At 39.4% G+C, this 13,315-nt stretch overlaps 1 protein-coding gene across 1 annotated transcript in view; it reads left to right on the forward strand.

Moving 5' to 3' along the window:
• MTHFD1L (methylenetetrahydrofolate dehydrogenase (NADP+ dependent) 1 like) overlaps positions 1 to 13,315 on the forward strand; it is a 218,868-nt gene that overhangs the window by 10,276 nt on the left and 195,277 nt on the right. Inside the window, exons 3-7 of the mRNA XM_044003413.1 lie at positions 2,202 to 2,252; positions 2,336 to 2,389; positions 5,495 to 5,619; positions 8,255 to 8,355; positions 11,795 to 11,931. Coding sequence (XP_043859348.1) covers positions 2,202 to 2,252; positions 2,336 to 2,389; positions 5,495 to 5,619; positions 8,255 to 8,355; positions 11,795 to 11,931 — 468 coding nt within the window. The remainder of the gene's footprint in view (positions 1 to 2,201; positions 2,253 to 2,335; positions 2,390 to 5,494; positions 5,620 to 8,254; positions 8,356 to 11,794; positions 11,932 to 13,315) is intronic.

A 13,315-nucleotide genomic window follows, 5' to 3' on the forward strand; every position in this document is an offset into this window, starting at 1 on the left:
TGTGTAGGGTCTTTGGCACCATTTGCTTCTTTATCAGCTGGCTAGGCCACCTAAGAAAGCCTTTGTCTTCCTGCCAGCTGCTTGCTCCTCTGTCATACTTTATGCTGGGACTAGAGTATCCATGTGTGTACCTCACTAAGGGCTCCCAAAACAAAAAAGTAGATTCTACTTAAGCAAGAGATTCTTGACCATTTTATATCTCTCAGAATAATTTTTGTAAATAAGTAAAGATCATGATAAATTTTTGTTAGCGAAAATAAAGATGTAGGGTTTTTTCCCTTATCCTAATTCACTCCACTCCCCCACCACAAAATCTGAAGGGCCTGTGGACCCAAGGTTGAGTTTCTGACAAAATGTGAATATTCAGAAAAGAGTATTCATTTACACTTGAAACCTTTGTGTATGCTTAGAATTAATTTTTATTCAATTCAATAAATATTAAGTATCGTTATCCCTTGCATATCTCAGGGGTTAGGGTTGTGGTGCCTCATCCACCCCCCCCAAAATCTGGAAAATTCATGTAAAATTCTTTTGCCCTCCCTTCATACTGAGAAGTCTGATTTTTTTTTCTCTTTATTTTATATGGGGTGTTTTTAGTATTAAAAGATAAAATATGTTGATATTATACAATACTGTTATGGGCCTGGGGTACCTCAGAAGTTTTTGGGGGGAAATCAAGGAACCTTCTCCTTGAGAAACTAAACCAAAGGACAGACACACCTGAAGGAATAAGCAGCACCAGATCTGGACCGAGTTAGCCCCAGGACCACCACCCTTCATTCCAGTCTCCCCCACTCCTCAGGGAGATAAGATTAGGTGTGGCTGCTGCCTTTGTGGCATGAGAGGGACAGAGATGGCTTGAGAGATTGGAGCTGCCTCTCACAACTTCCCCAACCACCACCAGTGGGGGATGGTCCTCCCTCAATAAGGGAACTTTCTACAATCAGATGATCACCCCATCAGGACTACCGATCCTCTATAAAAGTATTTGCCTGTCTCCTGCTCGAGAAGATAGGTATCTCAGAGAGCCACACCTCTGTGACACGCCTTCTCCCCATGAGAAGTCCAAGGACTTCTCTCTTGGTTTTTTTTCCCTAGTGCCAAAATAGAGTATAATTTTATTCTAATTGTTTTTGTGTGCAAGAGGGCATAATTCTTTAAAGAGGAATTCCTAAGAACCCCTACACCAACCCCCCACCTATTTTCCCCATAACAAATGCCACACATATATTTCACGCATTTCTGAATTTCTAAACTCTTTCTATCTGTGGCTTCTGCAAAACTCCAAAAAATTTCCCATTTAATTTCTTATGCTGACCCTCTATATATCGAGTGATGAGGAAAAGTTGTAATGTGGAAAGGATAATTGTATCTCTTTCTGCTCCACTTTCCTTATAAGTTAAATGGGAATAATAATAGCACTTACCTCTCAGGTTGTTGTGAGAATCAAATGAGATATTTTTTAAGTGCTTTATAAACGCTATGGCATAATTATTGTTACTATTGTTGTTATTGTTATTATCTGCCAGTCACAGTACTAGGTTCTCATGTCCCTTGAAAGGCATGAAAATAATATTAGTGCAGTGATAAAACATTAAGAGACCAAAGAATTAGGTTCTCCCCCAGTTCATAGACTTCTGCCCCTCAGTGTTTTCATCTGTCTAGTGATGCTGATGATTCTGCTATGTCTGCGTCAGAGATTTGACAATAAATGAAATGCCATTCGATAGTTTTTTTTGAGGAAAGTAAGAATGAATTCATAGAAGAGTTGTATTCTTTTTTATTTATCTTATATTCTCCTCTATTCTATAATAAAAATTACTTTCCCCAGTATATTTTTATTTATTTCATTAAATATTTCTCAATTACATGTAAAAACAATATATAATATTTGGTTTTTTATCATTTTGAGCTCCAAATTCTCTCCCTCCCTCTCACCCATTCCCCCCTCTTGAGAAGGCAAGCAATTTGATTTAGATTATACATGTGAAGTCATGCAAAAGATTTCCATATTAGCCATGTTGCAAAAGAAAACACACCCAAAAAAACCCCAAAGAAAAATAAAGTTAAAATAAAAAACATGCTTCAATCTACATTCAGACTCCATTACTTCTTTCTCTGGAGGTAGATAGACTTATTCTAAATAATTACATATTATGTGCATTTTTATGTACTTTCCTCTTCTTTTTTTCTCCCTGAAGGTAGGTGATGATAACTGGATGCAGGAGATAAACCAGAACTTGGCTGAAGAGGTACGGTTTGGAGATTTTTATTCCCTTATAATTTTGAATTACTTGTTTAGATTTTAAAAAATAGTTTGATTCTTTCTTTTCAGGCTGGTCTGAACATTACTCACATTTGCCTGCCTCCTGACAGCAGTGAAGATGAGGTAATGGGTTCTTATTTTCCTTTTATTAATATTGCCAAGCTGGGAGAGATCCAGTCGTTTCTTGTGGCTAAGAATTTAAAAGGAACATAGATCTTTTCCACTTGATAGAAAGTCTTTCAATTTCACCTGTGTGACCTTGGTATTCTTTCTTCACTAAAGCTCAGTGTTTCCATTTTTCAAATTATATGGTTAAAGTAGATAGATGTTTTCTAAAGGCCCTTCTAAGTGTAAAATTCTGTTATTTGCGTGATTTCAGTTTGCTTATATTAAAGACCTCTTTGCAAAGCAACATACTCTGGTGAAGAGAAATGTTAGATAAGATGCAACTCCTTCCTTCTAATAGCTTATCAACTAATTGGTCAGTGGAGAACTCAAACAGCAAGGCTTTATTACTCTGGTTAACTTCTCTTTAAGGTGACCTTTTAAAAAGAATAAACCTTTAAACAGATAACAATCAGCAACAGTAACATTCAGTTTTCCTTAGGGGAGACAACATACCAAAATTTATGAGATGCAACGAAACAGTAGTTATGGAAATTTTTTTTTTTTTTTTTAGTGAGGCAATTGGGGTTAAGTGACTTGCCCAGGGTCACACAGCTAGTAAGTGTTAAGTGTCTGAGGCCGAATTTGAACTCAGGTACTCCTGACTCCAGGGCCGGTGCTCTATCCACTGCGCCACCTAGCTGCCCCTGTTATGGAAATTTTTATATTTCTAAATGGGCACATCAGCAAGAGACAGAGAGAACAGATCAATGAATTGGGCTTGCAATTAAAAAAAAAAAACTAGAAAAAGAACAAATTACAAATCCCCAGTTGATCACCAGAATGGAAATCCTGAAAATCAAAGGAGAGGTAAATAAAATTGAAAGTAAATATACCATTGAATTAATAAATAAAACTAGGAGCTTGGTTTTATAAAAAATCCAATAAGATAAATTATTGATTAATTTGATTTTTAAAAAGAAAGAAGAAAACCAAATTACCAGTATCAAAAATGGAAGGGGTAGGGGCAGCTAGGTGGTGCAGTGGATAAAGCACCGGCCCTGGATTCAGGAGGACCTGAGTTCAAATCCGACCTCAGACACTTGACACTTACTAGCTGTGTGACCCTGGGCAAGTCACTTAACCCCTGTTACCCAGCAAAAAAAAAAAAAAATTTGAAGGGGTGGATGTACCATCAGTGATGATGAAATTAAAGAAATTATTGGAGTTATTTTGCCCAATTATGTGCCAGTGAAACTGACAATCTAAGTGAAATAGATGAACATTTACAAAAATATAAACTGCTTAGATTAACAAAAGAGGAAATAGAATACTTAAATGTTCAGTCATGTCTGACTCTTTGTGACCCCATTTTGGGTTTTTCCTTTTCCAGCTCATTTTACATATGAGAAAACTGAGGCAAATAGGGTTAAGTGACTTAGCTAGGGTCACCCAGCTAGTAAGTGTCTGAGGCCAGATTTGAACTCATGAAAAGGTCTTTGTGACTCTCCAGGCCCTTCACTTTATCTATAGTGCCACCTGACTGCCCAATACTTAAGTAACGCTGTCTTATTTTCCTTAGGGCCAAGCTTGTAGTTGTTTCTATTAGTGCAGAAATTCACCTTCAGAAATAGCCAGTAAGGCTGGCGTCCCTCATTTTGTTTTGATATTCGGGGAGATGGGAGATATGAAAACAAACCTGTTCTCTGAGGGTGAGGTAGATCAGCAATTCTTGATATGCATAGATTACTCTATTGGTGTTTAGTCTTTATATTCGGCTTTTTATCAGACTTGCCAAGGAATGTGTTTTGAAAATTAGATAACATTTATGATAGAGAAGCATTGTCAACATTTGACAAAATAAACAATCATAGAGGCAACATGGTATAGGCAAAAATGCTGGACTTTGATCCAGAAGACTAAGTTACAGCTCAGCTATTCACTTAACTGGACAGGTATTTACTTTGAATGCCCTGGGGTCTCAGTTTCCTGATTGGTAAAAATGAATGGGTTGCACTGGCCCTGGATTCAGGAGGACCTGAGTTCAAATGCAGCCTCAGACACTTAACACTAGCTGTGTGACCCTGGGCAAGTCACTTAACCCCAATTGCCTCACTAAAAAAAATATGAATGGGTTGCACTTGAACCACCTAAGGGTCCTTTCAACTCTTAACATTCTGGGATTCTGGGAGACCCCCACCAGATAGGGTCCTCAGGCAATGGGGTGCCGGACTGAAACCTCAGAGCCAGCGGTTTGATATGGAAGATATCAAGCTGCACTGGATGGCCTACTGCCCAAAACGAGGAAGGCAATAGTCCTCCTATCCTCTGCCCTTATCAGATGACATTTGCCTCTATTCTTGATTGTTTTGTGGAATATTTTCTGTGTGTTTGGCTCATGGCATGGATCTATTAATAGAGGTTTTCCCTTTGCAATTATAATAAAGTTGCTTCTTGGTCCTCTTCCTGTGGTACTTAAATTCCATGACTGGCAGAGTAGAGAGAACATTTTAAGAATAGCCCTTTGTACTTATTAAGCACTGGTCATGCTCTGTTTTTTTATTATTTGTTCTATGTTTTACCTCTCTTTCAACTTTATGTTCTCCTTTAGGGCAGGGCTGACATCTTAATTTGCCCTTTTCTCTCCTGCAGAGGGAGGCTAGCACAGGGCTTTACACAGAGTGGACCTCAAGAAATGTTTGTAAAATCAAATCAAATTAGGGAAAAGAAATCTAATAGCATTTCCTGAGCAATAGAGTGTCATGTTTTTTATTTTATTTTATTTTATTTTTGCGGGGCAATGAGGGTTAAGTGACTTGCCCAGGGTCACATTAGCTAATAAGTGTCAAGTATCTGAGGCCAGATTTGAACTCAGGTCCTTCTGAATTCAGGGCTGGTATTTTATCCACCATGCTACCTAGGTGCCCCATGTTTTTTATTGAAATTTTACATAATGGGAAAAGAAAGAAGAAGTTGGAGGGGAATGACTATTCAACACTGCTTTTTTAACCCAACATTTAGCACAGGACAGGAATTAATTTTTAAATGGAAATGCTTCTTATTAAATAAAATTGTCGTTATTGGTTGTTTAATCAAACTCGTTTTTGATACTTTTCTATTTAGATTATAGATGAAATCTTGAAGCTCAATGAAGATGCTAGAATTCATGGTCTCACTCTTCAACTCTCCATCAACTCATTTAGCAACAAGATACTGAATGCTTTGAAACCAGAAAAAGATGTGGATGGGTAAGATGTCATTGTAGTCATTCATTGACTGTAACATTTATTAAGCATGCAGAGAAATGAAATATCTTTCAATGTTAGTTCACTTAATACATGATTTTTTTCACTACATTTTCCGTTGTGTGTGTTCACTGTCATAACAAGTCAAAAAGAAAATTTGAAAAGTCCTGGGAGCTCTATGATGATTTGATTCTTTGTAAAGAACAAGTTATAATTTTTGATGAGATATTCTTTTGACGCACCAGGTTGTCATTTAGGAAATTACCAACAATGGCCAAACTTTCTTTCTGCTCCCTGGATTATCCTCCGCAATTTACCCTCCCAAGGACCTAATTTCCCAGCAGCACTGTATAATGTAACATCTCCATCCCAGTTCAGGACCAAAAAATAAAACCACAAAAGGTTTTCTTTTTAGTCAAAATCACATGGTTTAATTTGAAATTTAAAGAACAAAATAATAAACATCAGCTACATTAATTTGGATCCTGGAGTATGTGGGGTTGATGAACTTGAATAAGCACATCCATTGTAGCAGTCAAGATCAAGGTACATTGATAAGATCCTAAGACCATAGATTTGGAGCTGAAAGAGATGGTAGACCTTGAGGGTCATCTAGTCCAGCCTCTGCTTTTGCAGAGATGAGGAAACTGAGGCCTATAGATGTGAAGCAATTTGCCCAGGGTCACACAGTAGTAGAAGAGCTAAAATTCTAACCCAGGGTCCCCTGGTTCCTTCCATTCTACCATATGTTTTTATGTTTTCTTTTAAGGAAGTTGATTGATATTAAAGTAATTTTTTACCTTAAAAAAATTTATTTTTGTTCCAAGTAAGGCAGTCTCTTTACTCATGCAAGGTGATACCTTTTCTGCAATTTATTCCTTAGTTGCCTTGAACACAGAGATTAAATAACCTGCCAAAGGTCACACAGCCTGTATGTACCATAGTTGGGACTGAACCCAGCTCTTTCTTACTTCCAAGGCCAGTTCTCTAACTACTATTCCATGCTGCTTCTCTCTATTTTTTATTAGTATTGAATTAAATATGCAAATTAATTTAGTGAGTATTATCATTTTTATTGCATTGATGTAGTCCATCCCATAAACACTGATTGTTCCTCTAGCATTTTAAGTCTTCCTTTATTTCAGTTGTTAGAATTTTTTGGCTCTCTTTATACTTGTTATGTTTAGGCAAGTTAATTTCCAAGTATTTAATGATTATTTTTGTGAATGGAATTTCCATTTTTTACAATTTCTTATTGTTACTTATGTATAAGAATGTGCCTATTTTTTATATAAGATACTCTCAAATTCACTACCTATACTCAATTAAAAGAGCATAAGCTACCTGAAACACATTTAAGATCTTCCTTGCTTAGGCCCTGACATTGACTTTAGTTAAAGACAGATGGATTAGCCACCATTTCGGTTACCTGTCAGGATTCTGGGGGCAGTATCTGGCACAGTGCATAGAGTGCTGGGCATGAAGCTTAGTGAACATATTAAATATATCTAGATAAAAAGAATATATGTGCCTTGTATTAATTATTAGATAATAAACTATAATTTCTTCTCTAAACTTAACTATCTAATAATTAACACAGGGCACAGTGATGAAATTTCTAGGTGCCATGGGGATATGCCATCATGTTATATATATTTTTTTATTAATATGCTTTAGCCTTGACAAATGAGAACTTCTAGAACTTGAAAGTGAGTTTATCACCTTCAGTGATTGGTTTCAGAATTTCCCGAGTAAAGCAGAAAAATATGAAAAGTTCCTTTTTTAAAAAACAGTGTAGGGGCAGCTAGGTGGCGCAGTGGATAGAGCACTGGCCCTGGAGTCAGGAGTTCCTGAGTTCAAATCCGGCCTCAGACACTTAACACTTAACTAGCTGTGTGACCCTGGGCAAGTCACTTAACCCCAATTGCCTCACTAAAAACAAAACAAAACAAAACAAAACAAAACAAAACAAAACAAAACAAAACAAAAAAAAACCAGTGTAGATGTTTTGCAAATAACCTTTATCAAGACCATCGATTCATGTTAGTCAGTTTTAGAGAGTTTGGTCTACTTTGGTCTGGATTTGAATGGGCAAAGAAATGAAACCTACTTCCTCCTCCTCCACTTTACCCCTACTTTCATTTCAGTGCCAAAAATTCCTGGTATCGTATCTCTAGAGCAGGAAGGAACCTTAGAAATCATCTAGTACCTTGCCCTTATTCTACGTTTGATGAAACTGAGGGAACAGAACTTTAGTGACCTGCCAAGGTCCTACAGAGATGGAATGCACCTGGAGGTGAATTGTATGGGTTTCACCTCTGCCAGGTTGTCCAAAGGTGAGATGATTAGCGGAAGACTTGGAGACCAGGCTAGAAGCATGAATTTAAGGTTTGAAAACTAAATGATAACTCCCATGGCTAGTTTCCTGTTAGCCTGCAGGGGTCAGAGTGAAGATTCTTCTGGCAATGTTCATTACAAAGTAAATTTCTTTCATTCTCTGCTCACTTCTGATCTTATTTTTAATTATTCAGTTTAATCAAGCACTGGCTCATATTTCCTTTAAACTCCTCTATGCTGAATTTAGTTGAATATTTGCTAATATCTCATTTACCTGTTTCCTTTTTTTTTAATTCATCAGGGTGACAGATGTAAACCTGGGGAAGTTAGTACGGGGAGATGCCCATGAATGTTTTGTTTCACCTACTGCCAGAGCCGTGATTGAACTTCTTGAGAAATCAGGTAATAGCAAAAGTGATAATAGTAACTTTCATTGAAATAGTACTGAAGGAAGAAAGGAGGGATGGAGGAAAGAAAACAAGGATTCAATTGCAAATGAGATGTAAAGAAAGGAGGGGAGGAAAGAAAGAAGGGAAGGAGAGAGGAAGGAAGGATTCCGCTTCAAGTGAGATGGAAATGTCCTGTGGTCCTTACGATATATCAGCAAGACAAATAGGGATGCCTCTTCTTTATCGATGAAATCATGTCATTTTCTGAAGCCAAACCATTTGACTTTGGTGGCAAGGACTTTCTTTTCTGGGTCTTCAGCAGATGTCGTTGGGGCACCTGCAGGAGCAGTTCCAAAGCTCCACATGGGTTGCTTTCCCAGGGTGATGACTGTAACACTGCAGGAGCAAGTACTGCTGTCCAAGGCTCTTGGATTCAAGGACCTGGAGTTTTTCCATCAGGATGTAAGGGGAAGATGGCAGTCAGGGTGGAAGTGGTGATTTGATTTGCCTGCCACATTCTGCCCCTTGTCACTCCATCAGGGTGCTGTTTCTGCTAGGCTGGATGTGCACCCTGTATCAGTTGTTTGACCTTTGGTGAGGGTGGCTGAGCTAAATTCAGGGATAGGGTGTGCTGGCATTTCTAGGGCTCTTTTTCCCCTTTTCCTATTGGTGGTAGTTGGTCAGCAGTTGTTACTGGTGGAAGTGAATAAGGTGCGCCACTTCTGAACCATGATTTTTCCTTTCAGTAGTAACTGCAGGGGTTCGCCTGGGAGTAGGTCTTGGAGTTTGGGGAGCATTATTATTCCCAAGACTCTTGCATTCAGGGTTCCTAAGAAGTTTTTATCAGAGTCTGAAGGAACATCATTTGACTTGCCTGATACACGCTGCTCATCCTCCTTGGAGACAGTAGATAGAAGGGCTGGCCTTGGAGTCAGGAAGACCAGAGTTGGAATCCTGTCTCACTATTTAAATATTAACAATTACTATTGTTATTACAAATAGCTTTACATATACTTTCTGATTTGATCTTTCCAACACCCTATAAGTTAAGCAGGACAGGTATTATTAACTTTATTTTACACATGAGGAAATGGACAGTCAGATTAAGTAATTTATTCCCCTATGGTTGCCCAGTTAAATAATTACACCACTGGTACTCAAGGTTTTCTGATTCCAAATCTAGTATTCTTTCCTTTCTTAAAAAGTTATCTGGGAGGGGGGCAGCTAGGTGGCGCAGTGGATAAAGCACCAGCCCTGGATTCAGGAGTACCTGAGTTCAAATCTGGCTTCAGACACTTAACACTTACTTTACTACCTGTGTGACCCTGGGCAAGTCACTTAACCCCCATTGTCCCGCAAAACCAAAAAAAAAAAAATTTATTTGGGGGCAGCTAGGTGGCGCAGTGGATAGAGCACCAGCCCTAGATTCAGAAGGACCTGAGTTCAGATCCGGCCTCTGACACTTGACAGTTACTAGCTGTGTGACCTTGGGCAAGTCACTTAACCCTCATTGCCCTGCCAAAAAAAAAAAATAGTTATTCAAGACATTAATGCTTATATATTTGGAAAGGTTACCTTTTTATGAGATTCTAATTGAAATATTAAAATTACCTTCATTTTCTCACTCAAGCTTTCATTTTTTCTCCCTGAAATCATTTAATTGGAGGCAAAGGAGAAGGGAGGTTATAGTTTTCCATTCTTGGCTAATTTTTATTCCTGGCATAGTAAAAATGCCATATGAAAGGAAAAGACATGAAGCGGAAAGATAAAAATGCTTTCAGGTAGATTCTCAGCTTCTTGCCAGAAGCAGTCAGAGCAGATTCACTACCCGCTTTAGTTCCTTTAAAATCCACCATCTTGTGCTCATTGAAAAGGCAATCCTGATTAAATATAGCTTCCTAGAATTACTGTGCTGGATGTTTTCATGAGAGAAAACTAAGGGTGGCCGAGGTAAAGTGTGACCTTCCCAGGGGCATACAGCTAGCTCTTAGTAGAACCTAGACTAGAACTCTGGTCTTTTCTGAGTCTTAGTCTAGTGCCCTTTCCACTGCATAACAAGCTAAAAATTATTTAGTCCAATGATTGGGAGCCCAAAGGAGCCTTTTCAGTGTGTGACTTCTTTCCAAGCAGTGGTGCCATTTGGGTATTATTTTCACGTTTAGTTCATTGGCCTTGAATTCCAATAAATGTAAGATAAAGAGATAGGTATTCTCTGCTTCTCAGCTGTTCAATTTAGTGAATAAAATGATTGTAGGATGGATATTCAGCATGTTGAATGTGCTATTTAATCACAGCATACATAAAACCTGATTAAAAAGAACTCAAATTTTATTTTAAGCAATCTGCTTTTAGAAGGGGGGAGGCAGTGAGGTGGCACAGTGGATAGAGCACCGACCCTGGAGTCAGGAGGACCTGAGTTCAAATCCGGCCTCAGACACTTAATACTTACTAGCTGCGTGACCCTGGGAAAGTCATTTAACCCCAATTACCTCACTTAAAAAAGGGGGGGGCAGCTTGATGGCGCAGTGGATAGAGTACCAGCCCTGGATTCAGGAAGACCTGAATTCAAATCTGGCCTCAGACACTTAACACTTACTGGCTGTGTGACCCTGGGAAAGTTACTTAACCCCAACTGCCTCAAAAAAAAAAAAAAAGAAGAAGAAGAAGAGACTTATGTTCTAAATAAGTGATACTTTTTTGTGGATTTTTTTCATGGGCATAAAGGATGCAAGTGAGAAAATGTACGTTCAGAAAAGGAGGGATAACATGGGCAAACCAGATGGTGCTCTGATATCCACACACTGTGGGGGGTTGGGAGGGAGAGCCAGAGAAAGGCTTCTCTCATTTTGGGTAGATTCTCTTTGGGAGAACTGTGGGAAAATATGAACAATAATTGAATAAGCTCAGAAAAGTGAGAATTGGTTATGCTCGGCACCACTAGAGGGCATCAGCCACATCAGCAAGATCACAACTCCATTGATGCACAGGCTGTACCTTCTAGTGTAGAGCTGGTACCTTTTTGGAATGCATTGGTTTTTTTTTTTTTAAATAACAAGGGTCGAAACAAAGATTTTTATCAGTCAGCCTGAAAGTTTATTTCCTCAGAACAGCCTCTTCCCCAGGGAGTATCCTGGGAGAGATTGCTCTCATGCTGCCTCCATCATAAATTAGTCCCAACTCAATTGGTTTAATGTTACTGGGCTTTCATTTCTCCACATCTAGGACTCTTAGAAAAGGCCAGGGGCAGCTAGGTGGCGCAGTGGATAAAGCACCGACCCTGGAGTCAGGAGTATCTGAGTTCAAATCCAGCCTCAGACACTTAACACTTACTAGCTGTATGACCCTGGGCAAGTCACTTAACCCCAATTGCCTCACTAAAAAAAAAAAAAAAAGAAAGAAAAGGCCAGAAGTCTTGATGATAATGATAAATTGGGGCTTTTTTTGGTTTTCAGATTTTATCATTGATGGGAAGAAGGTGTTGGTGGTAGGAGCCCATGGACCTTTGGAAGCTTCCCTGCAGTGCCTGTTCCAAAGGAAGGGAGCCATGACAATGATCTGCCCGTGGAAAACTCCTCAGCTTCAAACCAAGGTAAATAGTCTTCATGGGGCAGCCTATGCGTGACAGAATTTGGAATTGGGCCTAAGAGTTTTTGAAAAGTTAGACTGTGAAGTCTGGTGTTTCTGAGTGGCCAATGCCCTCCCAAGGGAATGGAAATATTAAGAGTAATTGTTGGGGGTGGCTAAGTGGTGCATTGGATAAAGCACCAGCCCTGGATTCAGGAGTACCCAAGTTCAAATCCGGCCTCAGACACTTGACACTTACTAGCTGTGTGACCCTGGGCAAGTCACTTAACCCCCATTTCCCCACCAAAAAAAAAGAGTAATTGCTGTCATACAGGAAAGCACCAGCCTCAAGACGAGAAATCCTTAGGGTTTACAGGTAGGTGTGTTCAAGTAGTGGAAATAGGTTGTCCCTTAAGTCTTAAGCTGACACCTGAGCCGCCATTGTTGGAAGTGGGATTGGGGAGCAGAACTCCACAGAGAGCTTTCATTCTCTGGAGTCTGACTGTTGACTGTCCAGCCAGGATTGTGGAAAAGGAGAGGGCGTGCCCTGTTTGCATTTGGGGGAAAGAAAAAGGAGTGAAGCAGTATGACTCACTGAACATAAAAGAGATTTAAGTACAGTCACCTGGAAAGAATTCTTCTGTGAACAGACTCCCTGTTGTCTGTTGAATGAAGTCCATTTTCTTTTGTCTACCATTTTAAGACCAGCCTGGCCAGATCCTTCAACATACATAAATGCTGCCTTCCCTCTCCAAGTTCCTAACATCCAATGGCCCTTGGCTCACATAATCCTTTAAAGCCCACCTGCAATGCTGCCTCCTCCACGAAGCCTTTCCTTACTCCTCCACACCTTGGAAATGACCATTGGCTACCCACATAGCCCTTTGGACTGAATCTTTTTAGTGCATTTATATTTATTTATTTATTTTTGGTGAGGCAGGTGGGGTTAAGTGACTTGCCCAGGGTCACTCAGCTGGTAAGTGTCAAGCGTCTAAGGCTGGATTTGAACTCAGGTACTCCTGAATCCAGGGCCGGTGCTTTATCCACTGCGCCACCTAGCGGCCCCCAGTCATGTGCTTTAAATGCACTAAAGGGGCAGCTAGGTGGCCCAGTGGATAGTCAGGAGTACCCGAGTTCAAATCCGGCCTCAGATGCTTGACACTTACCAGCTGTGTGACCCTGGGCAAGTCACTTAACCCTCATTGTCCTGAAAAAACAGACAAACAAAAAAACCATATGACTCTATCCTAGTTACCTGTATTTGTGTCAGAAAATGGGGAATTCCCAATTCCATAAAGGCTTAAGATTGATTGTGGAGACTCAATACTTAGACATTTAGTATATCTAAGTGCCTAAGCATGGCCATCATCCATAGTTGGTTCTGATCCTTAGATCATAATCATAATCTG

This window comes from Dromiciops gliroides, chromosome 4, assembly GCF_019393635.1.
Source record: "Dromiciops gliroides isolate mDroGli1 chromosome 4, mDroGli1.pri, whole genome shotgun sequence".
In the NCBI taxonomy this organism is placed as follows: domain Eukaryota; kingdom Metazoa; phylum Chordata; class Mammalia; order Microbiotheria; family Microbiotheriidae; genus Dromiciops; species Dromiciops gliroides.